The sequence below is a fragment of the Salmo salar genome, chromosome 04, assembly GCF_965601325.2.
Source record: "Salmo salar chromosome 04, fSalSal1, whole genome shotgun sequence".
Classification (NCBI taxonomy): Eukaryota; Metazoa; Chordata; class Actinopteri; order Salmoniformes; family Salmonidae; genus Salmo; species Salmo salar.
In genome coordinates this window covers 71,105,456-71,124,883 of record NC_138294.1, presented here as the reverse complement: position 1 = coordinate 71,124,883, position 19,428 = coordinate 71,105,456, and the positions used below count along the sequence as shown (strand labels likewise).

The window sequence follows — 19,428 nt, the reverse complement described above, 5'->3', positions numbered from 1 at the left end:
ATCTGCTGCCTTTGATACTGTGAACCATCAGATCCTCCTCTCCACCCTCTCCGAGTTGGGCATCTCCGGCGCGGCCCACGCTTGGATTGCTTCCTACCTGACAGATCGCTCCTACCAGGTGGCGTGGCGAGAATCTGTCTCCGCACCATGCGCTCTCACCACTGGTGTCCCCCAGGGCTCTGTTCTAGGCCCTCTCCTATTCTCGCTATACACCAAGTCACTTGGCTCTGTCATATCCTCACATGGTCTGTCCTATCATTGCTATGCAGACGACACACAATTAATCTTCTCCTTTCCCCCTTCTGATAACCAGGCGGCGAATCGCATCTCTGCATGTCTGTCAGACATATCAGTGTGGATGACGGATCACCACCTCAAGCTGAACCTCGGCAAGACGGAGCTGCTCTTCCTCCCGGGGAAGGACTGCCCGTTCCATGATCTCGCCATCACGGTTGACAACTCCCTTGTGTCCTCCTCCCAGAGTGCTAAGAACCTTGGCGTGATCCTGGACAACACCCTGTCGTTCTCCACTAACATCAAGGCGGTGACCCGATCCTGTAGGTTCATGCTCTACAACATTCGCAGAGTACGACCCTGCCTCACACAGGAAGCAGCGCAGGTCCTAATCCAGGCACTTGTCATCTCCCGTCTGGATTACTGCAACTCGCTGTTGGCTGGGCTCCCTGCCTGTGCCATTAAACCCCTACAACTCATCCAGAACGCTGCAGCCCGTCTGGTGTTAAACCTTCCCAAGTTCTCTCACGTCACCCCGCTCCTCCGCTCTCTCCACTGGCTTCCAGTTGAAGCTCGCATCCGCTACAAGACCATGGTGATTGCCTACGGAGCTGTGAAGGGAACGGCACCTCCATACCTTCAGGCTCTGATCAGGCCCTACACCCAAACAAGGGCACTGCGTTCATCCACCTCTGGCCTGCTGGCCCCCCTACCTCTGAGGAAGCACAGTTCCCGCTCAGCCCAGTCAAAACTGTTCGCTGCTCTGGCACCCCAATGGTGGAACAAGCTCCCTCACGATGCCAGGACAGCGGAGTCAATCACCACCTTCCGGAGACACCTGAAACCCCACCTCTTTAAGGAATACCTAGGATAGGATAAAGTAATCCTTCTAACCCCCCCCCCCCCCCCCCCCCCCTTAAAAGATTTAGATGCACTATTGTAAAGTGGTTGTTCCACTGGATATCATAAGGTGAATGCACCAATTTGTAAGTCGCTCTGGATAAGAGCGTCTGCTAAATGACTTAAATGTAAATGTAAATGTAATTTTAGTTTCTGGGATGGAAATTGTTATTTCCACTATGCTGACCAAGGGGAGTATGCTCAGTATCAACATTATGTTTTGTTTCATACTGATGAAAAAACTCTGATTTAGATTGCTGATCATTTCTTAACGATATTTTTATGTTTATATTCCCAATGAAGGTTAATTTTACGTTAACGAGAGTCTTGTCTTTAAAATGGTGTAAAATAGTCATATGTTTGAGAAATTGAAGTTATAGCATTTTTAAGGCATTTGTATTTCGCGCCACGCTCTACCATTGGATATTGGTGAGGCGTTCCGCTAGCGGAACGTCTGTTTAAAGGCTCAATGAACCAACGGATGGATGGTAATTTACAATGGTAGTATACTAGTGCAAGGAAGTATTTTTTTTCCTATCTGTTTGAGTTAAAAGTTGTTTGATGCCTTATTTGTTTTAAATTTTGTAATTTTCTTTTAAGTTGAGAGAATTCTCAAAATGGGGGAATGTGAGTGCGAAATTACAAGATTATGTTAACATACTGTTATTGCATCAAATGGTTGTTTTATGGAGTAGAATATGGTTTTTAGAACACTCTCATCTGTGTGTGGTCTTCTGAGTTGGGCCTCTGGGGGCTTAACCTCTTTGGGCTAGGTAGTCAACAGCCAGTGGAATCGCATGGCGTGAAATACAAATACCTCAAAAATGCTATAACTTCAATTTCTCAAACATATGACTATTTTACACCATTTTAAAGACAAGACTCTCGTTAATCTAACCACATTGTCCGATTTCAAAAAGGCTTTACAGTGAAAGCAAAACATTAGATTATGTCAGGAGAGTACCCTGGCAAAAATAATCACACAGCCATTTTCAAAGCAAGCATATATGTCACAAAAACCAAAACCACAGCTAAATGCAGCACTAACCTTTGATGATCTTCATCAGATGATACTCCTAGGACATTATGTTATACAATACATGCATGTTTTGTTCAATCAAGTTCATATTTATATCAAAAACCAGCTTTTTACATTAGCATGTGATGTTCAGAACTAGCATACCCACCAAAAACTTCCGGTGAATTTACTAAATTACTCATGATAAACGCTCACAAAATACATAACAATTATTTTAAGAATTATAGATACAGATCTCCTTTATGCAAACACTATGTCAGATTTTAAAATAGCTTTTCGCCGAAAGCACATTTTGCAATATTCTGAGTACATAGCTCGGCCATCACAGGCTAGCTATTTTGACACCCACCAAGTTTGGGGCTCACTAAACTCAGAATTACTATTAGAAAAATTGGATTACCTTTGCTGTTCTTCATCAGAATGCACTCCCAGGACTTTTACTTCAACAACAAATGTTGTTTTGGTTCCAAATAATCCATAGTTATATCCAAATACCTCCGTTTTGTTCGTGCGTTCAGGTCACTATCCGAAGGGTGACGCGCGAGCGCATTTCATGACCAAAAAATTCAACATTTTCCATTACCGTACTTAGAAACATGTCAAACGCTGTTTAAAATAAATTTATATGCAATTTCTCTCGTAAATAGCGATAATATTCCAACCGGGCAACGTTGTATTCATTCAAAGGCTGAAAGAAAAAAATGGAGAAGTCTCGTGAACGCGCATCTCAGTCTCACTGTCCCCAGGCTGACCACTTACAAACTCTGCTGCTGTACTTTGCCCAGAGACAGCAGACACCCCATTCCACTTTCTGGCGGCTTTAGAGAGCCAATGGAAGCCTTAGAAAATGTCACGTTACAGCACAGATGCTGTATTTTTGATAGAGATGCAACAGAAGGACAACAAATTGTCAGACAGGGCACTTCCTGTATGGAATCTTCTCAGGTTTTGGCCTGCCATATGAGTTCTGTTATACTCACAGACACCATTCAAACAGTTTTAGAAACTTTAGAGTGTTTTCTATCCAAATCTACTAATTATATGCATATTCTCGGTTTCTGGGCAAGAATAGTAACCAGTTTAAATCGGGTACATTTTTTATCCGGCCGTGAAAATACTGCCCCCTATCCCAGACAGGTTAATGCTGACAGTGGATTTACGATGCCTTTGGTGATAAAAACCTAAAGACCGCATTCCATAGCATGAGTTGGTGTTTGTGTGCTGGAAGGTACTAGGGAGAGATGGCTTGGGTATGTTTTTCTCCACAATGAGAACAGTCTTTACAGCAGATACTGTCTGCTGTGAATTATTAGTATCTTTCATATGAATCCTAACCTTGTGATCCATTCCATACATCTATTGTTTGTCATGAACATTCAGGAGGATATACTTTATCATCTTGGGGTGGTTCGTCGACCAGCTTCATTACTGCTATAATTAATCAATGTTATTAATAAGTTTTGAATAAAGTAATATCCTGACTGGTGATTGACCTTGTCTCTCCTCATTATTGATTAGTATTTCCACGACAAAATGCAAGGTGTTTGATGTGAATGATTTAATGCTTACAGCTAATGTTTTTCATACTGTCTATTTTTTTATGTTTTCTATTCTGTTTTCTAAAAATACATTTGAAGTATATTTCTTTTTAAATGGTCTAAGGGGAGTGTAAGAATATTTGATGATAAATACACAACGCAGAGGACTAAAGGTCTAGAGGGAATTCATGATCAATGGAATTAGTTGTTTTTCTGTAATGGGGAACTGAAGATAAATGGGTCAGGGACACGGGCGGTTCATAGCTACATGTGGCAAGTTCTCATTGGTCCAAATTGTCTATACATTGAGCCTGAAACGGGATACTTGTTATTTGGCCATGTTCCCAATTTTACTGTAAGGAATTCTAATTGGTCAACCACAAGCTAGGGTTGGGATATAAACTACATTCTGTCTCTTTGTTCAGGGGATAAACCATTGAGGACAGGGAAGAATGAACATCTGCCATCTACTTTCCAGCATAACAACTATGATTTGTTCTCTTTGAATAAATATATTTTCTCTCCCTGATTTGCTTTGGGGTCTGTGTTATTGAAGAATAACATCAACTGCTAACAGTAGCCTACTTCAAGTACTACTTGACTTGTAGGTACCCTAGGTAGCTGTATTATTTTGGTTTGGCTTTTTGATATGTTTCAGAGATGGACTGATTAGCATCCTCTTGAACAAACAGTGTGCTTACTTCACTGCGGGAAGACATTGATCTGTTTGTTGCTACCCTCTGGACAGCAAACCATTAGAATAGCTAGTAGGCAAGGTTTTGTAACCTTATTTAGTCCTACCTGCTACGGTTGGTTTTAAATGAATTGGTATGCACACGTTTTGTGGTAGAATTACTGTGTTCAGGGAAAGGGGCGATACCTAGTCTGTTGTCCAAATGAATGTACTCAACTGAAATGTGTCTTCTGCATTCAACCCAGCCCCTCTAAATCAGAGAAGTGCAGGGGTCTGCCTTAGTCGACATCCACATCTTCGGTGAACAGTGAGTTAACTGCCTTGCTCAGGGGCAGAACAACACATTTTTATCTTGTCAGCTCGGGATTCAATCAAGCAACCTTCCCGTTACTGGCCCAATGCTCTAACCACTAGGCTACTTGCCACCCAATTGGGGGTAATAATATATAACGCATGCTCCACTCTTAAGTTCAAGTTGATCTTGTTGACTGATGCCAAGGTGGCGGCTGCTATTGGAGCAGCTGCTGACCAGAACACTGCAGCCAAGGCAGCACTGGTACCACACCTGTCTGTCAAGTGAGTACTATTGGTTGGTACTGTATGCGCCTTTAGGTTCCTCTTGCTGTGTAGGGTATTGTACTGGCCTGTGTGTTACAGTCTTTCACATGTGCAGTAGTGTTTTGCATTGTATTGCTTAATTTATCATTTGTGTCAACTTTGAATTCATTCTAAGCCACAGATTGATAACTTCCTCCATTTTGTACTTTACCTTTATAGACGCAGACTCCAAGATGTTCAAGGAACAATTTGAGAGCAAATATCCCACATTTCCAATGATCCCAGTACTGGTTGATGTTCATCTTTAGGTGACCGCACACTCTCTATTGGACCTACTGTACAGCTGGGGTAAGATTCTTCCATCATTCACACACAGTAGACTTTGTGTAAACCACCATGTTGTCAACAAAATGCTGTCCTCAATGCTTAAGTTGTATTGTTTATGGCTCAATTTTTGGAAATTCTGCGATCACTCATCGTTTTAATTGTTGTGATTCCCAGATACACGATGACCACGATTTGAATGCTGCAACTGAGATGGAATGTGACCCCCGAGTATGCGACCCCGCTGTGACCCCGAGAATGACTGGACATGACATTTGTGACAATGACTGACCTTAAAAGGGGTGCAGAAGCACACCAGCACCACATTTTATGTTTATCCATCATCTCTATCAACCCACCCTACCTTGTTTATTTTCCCTATTCTGCTTCTTTCACTTGTTCTTCTCCTGATTTGATAACATCTTGTTACGTCCTGACCAGTATAGGGGTTATTTGTATTTGTAGGTTGGTCAGGACGTGGCAGAGGGTATTTGTTTTATGTGGTTCGGGGGTTATGAGTATTGTAGAGGGGTGTTTTATTTATGTATTACGGGGTTTTGGTGTATGTTCTGGGTTTCGTATTCTAGGTTGGTTTTCTAGTTTGTTTATTTCTGTGTGGTCTGTGTGGCTCCCGATCAGGAACAGCTGTTCGTCGTTGTTCCTGATTGGGAGTCATATATTAGTTGCGTGTTTTCACCTGGGGATTTGTGGGTAGTTGATTTTGCACTGCTTGTTATTATAGCATGTAAAACTGTTCCTGTCGTTTCTTTGTTTATTGTTTTTCCGTGTTCACATTTTAATAAATAATAATGATGAGCACGCAACCCGCTGCGCCTTGGTCCTCTCTCTCCTACGACAGCCGTGACACATCTAGACCCAGTAACACATTTAAAAGTGTTATGGTGTAGTTTTTACCTTTTTCCCCCAGTGTAACTCTGTCATCCTCCTGCTTTTTCTGAGGTTCAGACAATGTATGGTAAATGTGCTGCTCACAATAGACAGCAGAAACATAGATCTGTTTAATAGACAAGAAGGGTGTTGATGTAGCTGCATTTAGGCATGGCTTCCTTGTTTTGAGTCTGTTAACCTCTTGGGGCTAGGTGGGACGCTAGCGTGCCACCTGTGGTGCACTCCATCAACAGCAGGTGCATTTCAAGAGCGGCAAATTTGAATCCAAATAAATGTCAAAATTCAAATTTTTCAAAAATACAACTATGTTACACCATTTGAAAGATAAACATCTCCTTAATCTAACCACGTTTTACGATTTCAAAAAGGTTTTACGGCGAAAGCATAAATTTAGAGTATGTTAGGACAGTACATTTACAAGAGTTGTGTGTAATGTTTTGTCAAGTCAAAGACAGGGTCACCAAAACCATAAAACCAGCTAAAATGATACACTAACCTTTTACAATCTCCATCAGATGACACTCCTAGGACATTATGTTAGACAATGCATGCATTTTTAGTTCTATCAAGTTCATATTTATATACAAAAACAGCGTTTTACTATGGCATTGATGTTGAGGAAATCGTTTCCCTCCAATAACCGGCAGTCAAGTCAGCGTCACAAATTAAATAATTAAAATTAGAAAACATTGGTAAAATATTATATTGTCATTTAAAGAATTATAGATTTACATCTTTTGAACGCAATCAACTTGCCAGATTTAAAAATAACCTTACTGGGAAATCACACTTTGCAATAATCTGAGCACTGTGCCCAGAAAAATACGCGTTGCGATACAGACTAGACGTCATGTTGGGGAGATCTAAAATCGAAAATACTATGTAAATAATCCATTACCTTTGATTCTCTTCATCAGATGTCACTTCCAGGTATCACAGGTCCATAACGAATGTAGTTTTGTTCAAAAAAGCTCATCATTTATGTCCAAAAATCTCCGTCTCGTTAGCACATGATGTAAGCCAGCCGGACTTCTCGTCATGAACGAGGGGAAAAAATATATTTCCGTTCGTTCAAACATGTCAAACGTTGTATAGCATAAATCATTAGGGCCTTTTTTAACCAGAACATGAATAATATTCAAGGTGGACGAATGCATAGCCTTTTATAACGTATTGGAACGAGGGTACCCAACATGAAGTAGCGCGCCAGGTGTCTAATGGGACATCACCGTTCCATGGCTCTTGTTCGGTCAGATCTCCCTCCAGAAGACTCAAAACACTTTGTAAAGGCTGGTGACATCTAGTGGAAGCAATAGGAAGTGCCAAAATATTCCTAAACCCCTGTGTTTTTCAATGGGATAGGTTTAAAGTCAATACAACACATCAGGTATCCACTTCCTGTCAGAAAATGTCTCAGGGTTTTGCCTGCCAAATGAGTTCTGTTATACTCACAGACACCATTCAAACAGTTTTGGAAACTTTAGAGTGTTTTCTATCCATATATAATAAGTATATGCATATTCTAGTTACTGGGTAGGATTAGTAACCAGATTAAATCGGGTACATTTTTTTTATCCAGACGTGCAAATGCTGCCCCCTAGACCCAACAGGTTAAGTGTGTTTCTCAATCTGCTGGAGTTTACCTAGTATTTTATATTAAACCTACCTAAAACATCCAGTTGTTTCTCCATTTGTAACTCACCCACCGAAAATCACAATATGCTGTTTTATATTTTTTGTTATTTGAGCTGTTCTAATTCCTAAAATGGAAAAGCAAAATAATCTGTGCACTCTTGGATCATAGTAATAGTTCATATGGTGTTCTTTGATGTCCCAGGTTTGTGGCATGAATAAATTAATAAATAATTGTATCTTTACTTCAAGTCAGATGTTTATATGTTATTTATAAAAGGCTGAAGGAGAAATGGATCTGGTAAAATAAGGGTATATTGCTAATATCATCTAGGTAGACAGCTAGCTATTTTCTTGGCAAAGATTTAGGATAGTATTCTATACAAGACAAGACCAAATGCATAATATAAGCCAACAATTATTATTAAAAAAAAATAATTGAAACAGTAAATGAAAATGTTCAATATATACACTGCTCAAAAAAATAAAGGGAACACTTAAACAACTCAATTTAACTCCAAGTCAATCACACTTCTGTGAAATCAAACTGTCCACTTAGGAAGCAACACTGATTGACAATACATTTCACATGCTGTTGTGCAAATGGAATAGACAACAGGTGGAAATTATAGGCAATTAGCAAGACACCCCCAATAAAGGAGTGGTTCTGCAGGTGGGGACCACAGACCACTTCTCAGTTCCTATGCTTCCTGGCTGATGTTTTGGTCACTTTTGAATGTTGGTGGTGCTTTCACTCTAGTGGTAGCATGAGACGGAGTCTACAACCCACACAAGTGGCTCAGGTAGTGCAGCTCATCCAGGATGGCACATCAATGCGAGCTGTGGATAGAAGGTTTGCTGTGTCTGTCAGCGTAGTGTCCAGAGCATGGAGGCGCTACCAGGAGACAGGCCAGTACATCAGGAGACGTGGAGGAGGCCGTAGGAGGGCAACAACCCAGCAGCAGGACCGCTACCTCCACCTTTGTGCAAGGAGGAGCAGGAGGAGCACTGCCAGAGCCATGCAAAATGACCTCCAGCAGGCCACAAATGTGCATGTGTCTGCTCAAACGGTCAGAAACAGACTCCATGAGGGTGGTATGAGGGCCCGACGTCCACAGGTGGGGGTTGTGCTTACAGCCCAACACCGTGCAGGACGTTTGGCATTTGCCAGAGAACACCAAGATTGGCAAACTTGCCACTGGCGCCCTGTGCTCTTCACAGATGAAAGCAGGTTCACACTGAGCACATGTGACAGACGTGACAGAGTCTGGAGACGCCATGGAGAACGTTCTGCTGCCTGCAACATCCTCCAGCATGACCAGTTTGGCGGTGGGTCAGTCATGGTGTGGGGTGTCATTTCTTTGGGGGGCCGCACAGCCCTCCATGTGCTCGCCAGAGGTAGCCTGACTGCCATTAGGTACCGAGATGAGATCCTCAGACCCCTTGGGAGACCATATGCTGGTGCGGTTGACCCTGGGTTCCTCCTAATGCAAGACAATGCTAGACCTCATGTGGCTGGAGTGTGTCAGCATTTCCTGCAAGAGGAAGGCATTGATGCTATGGACTGGCCCGCCCGTTCCCCAGACCTGAATCCAATTGAGCACATCTGGGACGTCATGTCTCGCTCCATCCACCAACGCCCCGTTGCACCACAGACTGTCCAGGAGTTGGCGGATGCTTTAGTCCAGGTCTGGGAGGAGATCCCTCAGGAGACCATCCGCCACCTCATCAGGAGCATGCCCAGGCGTTGTAGGGAGGTCATACAGGCACGTGGAGGCCACACACACTACTGAGCCTCATTTTGACTTGTTTTAAGGACATTACATCAAAGTTGGATCAGCCTGTAGTGTGGTTTTCCACTTTAATTTTGAGTGTGACTCCAAATCCAGACCTCCATGGGTTGATAAATTGGATTTCCATTGATTATTTTTGTGTGATTTTGTTGTCAGCACATTCAACTATGTAAAGAAAAAAGTATTTAATAAGATTATTTCATTCATTCAGATCTAGGATGTGTAATTTTAGTGTTCCCTTTATTTTTTTGAGCAGTATTCTTTGTTTTGGATCAGCAGGAGCTTTCAGGGATTTGTAGCCTTGCATGATGTCAACTTTCATGCTAATTCACATGTTCAAATCTAAAGGTAAATATAGATTAATATATTGATTAAAAGTCACCTTGTCCAAGAGAGATTTGCATGGTTATCAAAACGTTACACCAGGGAAAGCATATATGTGTCACGTCCTGACCATAGAAAGCTTTTATTTTTCTATGGTAGAGTAGGTCAGGGCATGACAGAGGGTTTTGTCTAGGGTATTTATGTCTATGTTGGTTCTAGTTTCTTTTTTCTATGTTGGGGGTTTTGTCTAGTTTATGTATTTCTATGTTGGGTTCTAGTTGTTTATTTCTATGTTGTTGTTTTTTGGGATGATCTCCAATTAGAGGGAGCTGGTCATCGTTGTCTCTAATTGGGGATCATATGGTGGTTGTTTTTCCCACCTGGGTTTGTGGGAGATTATTTTGAGTAAGTGTATGTTGCACCTCTTTGTCACGGTTTGTTGTTTTGTTCATTAGTTTATTTGTATGTCTTGCATAGTTTCACAGTTATAATAAAATGTGAAACGATACACACGCTGCGCTTTGGTCCCATTCTTCAGACAGCCGTGACAGAATCTCCCACCACCAAAGGACCAAGCAGCATGGTCAGGACAAATGGACATGGGGGGAAATCCTGGACGGGAAAGGACCCTGGAGGCAGGCCAGGGAGTATCGCCGTCCAAAGGAGGAGATTAAAGCAGCTAGAGCAGAGCGGCGACGATACGAGGAAATAGCACGGCAACGACGGAAGCACGAGAGGCAGCCCCAAGAAATGTTTTGGGGGGGGCACACGGGTTGGTCGACGAAGCGAGGGGTGAGTCTGAGAGCGAAGAGGAATATTGGGAGAGACTGAGCGAGGTGTACTGTGAGATAGTGGAGGGGGTGATGAGAGAGAGCTGTTGGTTTGGTGTAGTATGCACGGCATTTTCCCTGAGGAGCATGTTAGCCGTCAGATGCCACCTGAGTCAGCTCCCCGTACTCATCCCAAAAAGTGTGTTAAAGTTCCGGTACAAATGAGGCCGGATATACGCACCATGTCTCCAGTGCGCATTCACAGCCCAGTAAGTCCTGTGCCAACTCTCCGTACTCACCGTGGGGAGCGTGTGACCTGTCAGGCACCGTGTTTTGCGGTAATACGTACGGTGTCTCCAGTGCGCATTCACAGCCCAGTGCGTCCTGTGCCAGCGCCCCGCATTTGCCGGGCTAAAGTGAGCATCCAGCCAGGACGGATTGTGCCAGCCCTACGCTCCAGACTTCCAGTGCGCCTCCACAGCCCAGTACGCCCTGTTACTGCTCCTCGCACTCGCCCTGAAGTGCGTGTCACCAGTCTGGGGCCACCTGTCCCGGCTCCACGCACTAGGCGTTCAGTGAGTCTCTCCAGTCCAGTGTGTCCTGTTCCTGCTCCCCGCACTCGCCCTGAGGTGCGTGTTACCAGTCTGGCGCCACCTGTGCCAGCCCCACGCATCAGGCCTCCAGTGCGCATATCCAGTCCAGAGCTTCCGGCGACAGTTCCCTGTCCGGAGCTTCCGGCGACAGTTCCCAGTCCGGAGCTTACGGCGACAGTTCCCAGTCCGGAGCTTCTGGCGACGGCCTACAGTCCGGAGCCTCCTGAGACGGCCCACAGTCCGGAGCCTTCTGAGACGTTCCCCAGTCCGGAGTCTCCAGCGACGTCCCCCAGTCCGGAGTCTCAAAGCGGAGGTCCCGCAGTCCGGAGTCTCCGGCGGAGATCCCGCAGTCCGGAGTCTCCGGCGGCGGTCCCGCAGTCCGGAGTCTCCGGCGGTGGTCCGCAGTCCAGAGCCTCCAGCGATGATCCACAGTCCGGTGACACGAAAGCGGAGGGATCAGCTAGCGGAGCGTGGGCTACGCTCCAAAACGAAGCCGCCTCCTATGCTGGCGGATAAGCAGGATGTGAGGGTTCTTCGTCCCGCACCAGAACCGCCTCCGATGCAGGAGGATCCGTGGGATGTGAAGGTTCTTCGTCCTGCACCAGAGCCGCCACCGACATTAGACACCCACCCTAACCCTCCCTGTTTTTTTGTTGTTGTTTGGGGTTGTGCATTTGGAATCCGCACCTTTGGGGGGGTCCTGTCACGTCCTGACCATAGAAAGCATTAATTATTCTATGGTAGAGTAGGTCAGGGCGTGACAGAGGGTTTTGTCTAGTGTATTTATGTCTATGTTGGTTCTAGTTTCTTTTTCCTATGTTGGGGGTTTTGTCTAGTTTATGTATTTCTATGTGGGGTTCTAGTTGTTGTATTTCTATGTTTTTTTGGGGGGGATGATCCCCAATTAGCGGCAGCTGGTCATCGTTGTCTCTAATTGGGGATCATATTTAAGTGGTTGTTTTTCCCACCTGGGTTTGTGGGAGATTATTTTCAGTAAGTGTATGTTGCACCTCTTCGTCACGGTTTGTTGTTTTGTTCATTAGTTTATTTGTATGTCTTGCATAGTTTCACAGTTAGAATAAAATGTGGAACGATATACACGCTGCGCTTTGGTCCCATTCTTCAGACAGCCGTGACAACATGAAACACAGACCTTATACATGTTGAAAAAACGATTGGAATCATTTCCGTGTTTGCCTGCTAGGTTTTATGGGAATAATGATGCTTCCACTGTTGGGCTCTACACATCACTCTGTAATTGAGGTAAGGATGAATACGATAAACATATCTCTTAGTGTGCTCAAAATAATCAGTCAGACACATTTCTGAGTTAATGCGCACCGGAGAATTCCACACGTGCCCTTTTGAAAGTCTTCACTAGATGTGTTTGTACATTTGAGACGCTGTTATTTCAAGGCTCATTATCTTACAAATAGCTGAGAGAACAAAACATTGTGCTCCAGTCGCACAGAGCTGTCGAAGATAATGAATTGCATCAAGTGTGCACAATTGATAAGAACGCTTTGTAAATCAGCCGGCAAGTCTATAGCATTACTGTATGAAAATTAACAAGAGAACCCCGAGCTTTAATGGGATCATATTAATCTTCCCACTCATACATATTATGAAAGCTTCATGCAAGGACCATATAGACAGGTGGTTTGTGAAACACTTACGAATGCATTGCATGGCACCTTATAGTCTGTAGTAATTTACTTAAGGCTGGGCGGTATAATGTATATTACTATATACACCGGTATTGATCTACACACCGGTGTGGATTTTAATATGGGACCCCTTCCCGTTCTAATCCCGGTAACGGGATTGCTTGACAAGATAGCAAAAATCTAATAATTTACATTTCTCAAACAACCAACTATTTTAGACCATTTGAAAGATAAACACCTCCTTAATCCAACCACGTTGTCCCATTTCAATGAGGCTTTACGGCAAAAGCATAAAGTTAGATTATGTTAGGACAGTACATTGACAAAACATTACACACAGCTATTTTCAATGCAAAGACAGGCGTCACCAAAAGCAGAAAACCAGCAAAAATTATGCTCTAACCTTTGACAATCTTCATCAGATGACACTCCTAGGACATCATGTTACACAATACATGCATTCTTTTGTTTGATAAAGTTTATATTTATATATAAAAACAGCATTTTACATCAGCGCGTGATGTTTGGAAAATATTTTCCCTCAAATGCTTCCGGTGAATCAGCGCTACAATTTACAAAATTACTATTCGAAAACATTGGTCAAATCTAATATTGTCATTCAAAGAATTATAGATTAACCTGTTAGGGCTAGGGGGCAGTATTTGCACGGCTGGATAAAAAAATGTACCCGATTTAATCTGGTTACTAATCCTACCCAGTAACTAGAATATGCATATACTTATTATATATGGATAGAAAACACCCTAAAGTTTCTAAAACTGTTTGAATGGTGTCTGTGAGTATAACAGAACTCATTTGGCAGGCAAAACCCTGAGACATTTTCTGACAGGAAGTGGATACCTGATGTGTTGTATTACCTTTAAACCTATGCCATTGAAAAACACAGGGGCTGAGGAATATTTTGGCACTTCCTATTGCTTCCACTAGATGTCACCAGCCTTTACAAAGTGTTTTGAGTCTTCTGGAGGGAGATCTGACCGAACAAGAGCCATGGAACGATGATGGCCCATTAGACACCTGGCGCGCGAGTTCATGTTGGGTACCCTCGTTCCAATACGTTATAAAAGAGAATGCATTCGTCCACCTTGAATATTATTCATGTTCTGGTTAAAAAAGGCCCTAATGATTTATGCTATACAACGTTTGACATGTTTGAACGAACGTAAATATCTTTTTTCCCCTCGTTCATGAAGTGAAGTCCGGCGGGCTTAGATCATGTGCTAACAAGACGGAGATTTTTGGACATAAATGATGAGCTTTTTTGAACAAAACTACATTCGTTATGGACCTGTGATACCTGGAAGTGACATCTGATGAAGAGAATCAAAGGTAATGGATTATTTACATAGTATTTTCGATTTTAGATCTCCCCAACATGGCGGCTAGTCTGTATCGCAACGCGTATTTTTCTGGGCGCAGTGCTCAGATTATTGCAAAGTGTGATTTCCCAGTAAGGTTATTTTTAAATCTGGCAAGTTGATTGCGTTCAAGAGATGTAAATCTATAATTCCTTAAATGACAATATAATATTTTACCAATGTTTTCTAATTTTAATTATTTAATTTGTGGTGCTGACTTGAATGCCGGTTATTGGAGGGAAACGATTTCCTGAACATCAACGCCACAGTAAAACGCTGTTTTTGGATATAAATATGAACTTGATAGAACTAAAAATGCATGTATTGTCTAACACAATGTCCTAGGAGTGTCATCTGTTGGAGATTGTAAAAGGTTAGTGCATAATTTTAGCTGATTTTATGGTTTTGGTGACGCCTGTCTTTGAATTGGCACAACATTACACACAACTCTTGTAAATGTACTGTCCTAACATACTCTAAATTTATGCTTTCGCCGTAAAACCTTTTTGAAATCGTAAAACGTGGTTAGATTAAGGAGATGTTTATCTTTCAAAATTTGAATTTTGACATTTATTTGGATTCAAATTTGCCGCTCTTGAAATGCACCTGCTGTTGATGGAGTGCACCACGGGTGGGACGCTTGCGTCCCACCTAGCCCATAGAGGTTAACATCTCGTGAATGCAACCGCATTGCCAGATTTAAAAATAACTTTACTGGGAAATCACACTTTGCAATAAACGAGGTGCTATGCTCAGAAAAATAGGCTAGGCGATACAGGTAAGCGCCATCTTGGAACCATCTAAAATCAAATATACTATTGTAAATATTCCCTTACCTTTGATTATCTTCATCAGAAGGCACTTCCAGGAATTCCCAGGTCCACAACAAATGTAGTTTTGTTCGAAAAAGTTAATAATTTATGTCCCAATAGCTCCTTCTTGTTAGCGCGTTCCGAAGGCTACTCGTAGTGTACGAGACGCGCGGGACTTGTCGTCACGAATGTGCAAAAAATATATATTTACGTTCGTTCAAACATGTCAAACGTTGTATAACATAAATCTTTAGGGCCTTTTTCAATCAGAGCTTCAATAATATTTAAGGTGGACGATTGCATTGTCTTAGTAAACGTTTTGGAACGAGAGGGTACCCACGGGCGCCCGCATCATAGTAGTAATGGCCCTCCACCTATGACCAACTTTCCAGGCCTCTCGTTCGGTCAGTTTCTACCGGAGAAGACTCAAACCACTTTGTAAAGACTGTTGACATCTAGTGGAAGCCTTAGGAAGTGCTAAATGAATCCTAACTCACGGTGTGTTTCATAGGCAAAGTGTTGAAGGTGATTCCACAAATCAGATTTCCACTTCCTGCATGGAATCTTATCAGGTTTTGGCCTGCCATATGAGTTCTGTTATACTCACAGACACCATTCAAACAGTTTTAGAAACGTTAGAGTGTTTTCTATCCAAATCTACTAATTATATGCATATTCTAGTTACTGGGCAGGAGACGTTTTTTATCCGGCCATGCAAATACTGCCCCTAGCCCCAACAGGTTTTAACATACCTTCTATAAAGTTCTTTTAATGTTTGAATTGTTATATGCAACAATTGAGTAATGAATCAACAAAACGTCAATCATCCATTTTTACCAGTGGTAAGAGACTGCCTACAGCTGAGCACTGCTAGATTGTGGAGGATTCTCCACTTTATCTGCTGCTAGCACAACAAGTAATAAAACAAAAGGCTAAAAAATTGTGACACTGTATGTAAATTATAACAAATGAGTGCAGGAAATGAACACATTTATGAAAATGCTGGAAATTAAGGAATACAAGTGAATTCTGGAATTGAAACAATAACTATGCAAATGTCAACCATTGGGAAGTACCAGAGTTTGAGGCTACAAAATATACTTCGATTCCTATGAAATGCTATACTACTTAATTGTCAGGTTTGCACTCCTATTGTTTTTGGTTAAAGTTTGGATGACCACTAGAATTGAAAAAGCCCATTAAAACCACTTACAATTCATTTGTTGCCATCCTAGGGTTATGCACTACCCATAATGTATATTTAGAACTTTTTCTATTCAGAAACATAAAATACCATCTAATACCGTTATACTGTCAGAAATGAGAAAAATACTGTAATATGATATTTTGGTCAGATTCTCCAGCCCTAATTTAGATAATGTAGTCTCTTGTGTCTAATCAAAGTTACTCGATATGACAGGTCCTGGATTCTACAGGAAATCACATCCATTTTCTTCAATCATTCTCATCTTGAGGGAAGTGACCGGTGTTTCCCACTAAGGTCTTCCAGGCAATACCCAATGCAACCAACATCAACATTATCAACATTATCAGCAGGATGGGGAGTGGGGAAAAGGTACATGGAGAACTTCTAAAATGTCTAACTAGGGTCAGTTTCATACATTGAGGGAGTATAGACTACATTTCAGTGTATTTCGGCTGAGATGTAGTATAAAACAAGTAGACACAGAGAAGCAATAGAAATCTATGTCAAATTATATACAGTACACAATACTATCGATTGAGTGCAAAAAGACAAAATGGATGCCACATCGACCTTAGCAGACAGAGTCATTCATACATCTGCAAATGGCCGTTGCGCTTGTACTGTTTATGAAGCTGGTTGATTTGAGGAACTTTGACAAGGATGTAACCTGCTCTGGGCCGTGACGGAGAGAGTACAATAGTAATGGTACTGTAGGGACAGAGCCACAGATTTATCTTATTCAGTGTTTCTACCAAAGTACCATACACATTTTTGACTACATCTCGTTCAAAAAAGGGTCCTAGTTGAGAAGTTGAATTCATGTTAATCACAGTGTATTGACATTAAAATATATAATTTCTATAATACATGAGGGGCTATGGCTAGGTGTGCCGGCATTTGAAAGACAGGGACACTGTAGATTTTCCATAAGATTATGTCAGTAGCTTGTTGTTAGCCAGGAGTATAAAATATCCTGCTATTTCTGTAGGAGTCTTGGGGTTCATGGAGGAGTCTTGGGGTCCATGGAGGAGTTTGAGGGTCCATGGAGGAGTCATAGGGTCCATGGAGGAGTCATAGGGTCCATGGAGAAGTCTTACAGTCCATGGAGTAGTCTTAGGGGTCCATGGAGGAGTCTTAGGGGTCCATGGAGGAGTCTTAGGGTCCATGGAGGAGTCTTAGGGTCCATGGAGGAGTCTTAAGGTCCATGCCTTAGTGTATCATTCAACATCCAAAATCAATAGCTATAGTTGCAGTGGCATATGAATAATCCACCCATTTAGCTAGAAGAGTATCAAAAAGGACCCTTCAATATTGTACAACACCATACCCACATTGATTGACTGCACTGCCTAGACAGCAGTGTTCTCCTGATGTCATTGCCCCAGTGGCGGGCGGTGCCCCTACTATAGGCCCTATGATGTCACAGTGGAACAGATGGAGTCTGTTAGTTATGGCGGATTGCTATTGACCCCAAAGCTCTTGGTGAGTCGGGCCACCACATGCCATCTGCATTGCTAACTGTCCTGGCTACGCTGCGTCTTCATCCAGTGCAAGCTCGGACACACCCCTGCAATGTAACTGTTTCAGTTTGCGCATGACTTTTAGAAGTGTGTATGTATGTGTGTGTGAGTGCGTGCGTGCGTGTGTGCTTGCCTGAGGAAGTAGGTACAATGTGGTATATGAGGATAGTTTTGATAATGTACTATTACATTCGGCTAATCCTGAAAAATATGACCTACACAATTTTCAGAAATGTAGAATTTTACTCCAGTAATATATTCAATACCAGAAGTATATCAATTCAAATAGAAATGTGCCTCAAGCCCTTTCCAATTGTAATCATAGACTCTCTTTCCCTGCACATCAATTATGAAAGACACACACACCTCTCTGTTCATTAACATGTCAAAGTCACTCACAAACGCTGCACGTCTAGCTGCGACCGACACAAATTATCCAGACCTTGAAGTCATGTCGTGAAAAAAGTGGTGCCGTTACCCTGGAGAATATAGGCTTCTCCTTAGACATGGCCCCAGAATGATCAATATTAATTTCTATGGCTAGGATCAAAACGGGACAAAACTGGTATTCTGCACTGTATGCTGTTGCCAATGCAAGCTTTTCTTTACGTTAGTTTCTGTCTACATCAAAACCCAATGGAAGCAAGTTTTGGGAACGCTGTGGTAGCTTGGGAGGACACAAAATTGAGCAAGGATCTCCTTGAGCTAACACCAAAGCTTTTTAGTAGAATCAACAATGCCTGGACCACTTTCCTCCACAGTGTTTCATCTGAATATTTTACAACAGACCAATTCTTGGGAGAGAGAGAGAGGAGAGTAAGGCAGAGTGTGTGATTGTCAAATGTAGCTCCCCCGTAGAACTCTGTTGCTACGGTTTATCACTTTGCAACATTAGTACCAATACAAGAGCCAGAGAGCGGTAGATGGTGAGAAAGAAAAAGAGAGGGAGAGTAGTCTTACCTGGGAACACGAGCAGAGCGAACACCCACGACAGGATGAGAAAACACATAGAATTATACATTCTTCCAATTTAATCTGTTGACACCGTTGAACACTTGTGCTTCTTCTTCGCCGTCTTCTTGTATTATAGTAGTGTTTTTTTCAAACAGGAACACAGACAAGACAGTGATGTTTTGCTCTCCTTCGTAAATCTACAATTTTGGAGTTTTTCCTTCGACTCTGGTGTTCTCTGTGCTGAAGGTTATTTAAATCCACTGCAAATTGTGGCAGCATGCAGCGACCGAGTCCTCATTCAGTATTCTCACTCACACATACACAGGGACCAAGCCGAGGGAGAGGGGTGGTCTGTCTCTGCTCTCTCTCTCTCAATTGGCCGAGGCTTTTGACTGTCAGTGCCGTCTGGTTTGCTTAATCTAAGGAATGTGAAAAGATTTATACTTTTGATACTTAAGTATATTTTAGCAATTACATTTACTTTTGATACTTAAGTATATTTAAAACCAAATACTTTCAGAATTTTACTCAAGTAGTATTTTACTGGGTGAGTCATTTTCTATTAAAGTATCTTTAATTTT

At 42.3% G+C, this 19,428-nt stretch overlaps 1 protein-coding gene across 1 annotated transcript in view; it reads right to left on the bottom strand.

Annotated features, from left to right (window-relative positions):
• The window catches only part of LOC106603663 (opioid-binding protein/cell adhesion molecule), a 378,443-nt gene extending 359,293 nt beyond the window's left edge, over nt 1–19,150 (bottom strand). Inside the window, exon 1 of the mRNA XM_014197611.2 lies at nt 18,854–19,150. Within this exon, the coding sequence (XP_014053086.1) occupies nt 18,854–18,914 (61 nt within the window). The 5' untranslated portion in view covers nt 18,915–19,150. The remainder of the gene's footprint in view (nt 1–18,853) is intronic.
• Between the last annotated feature and the right edge of the window lie 278 nt (nt 19,151–19,428).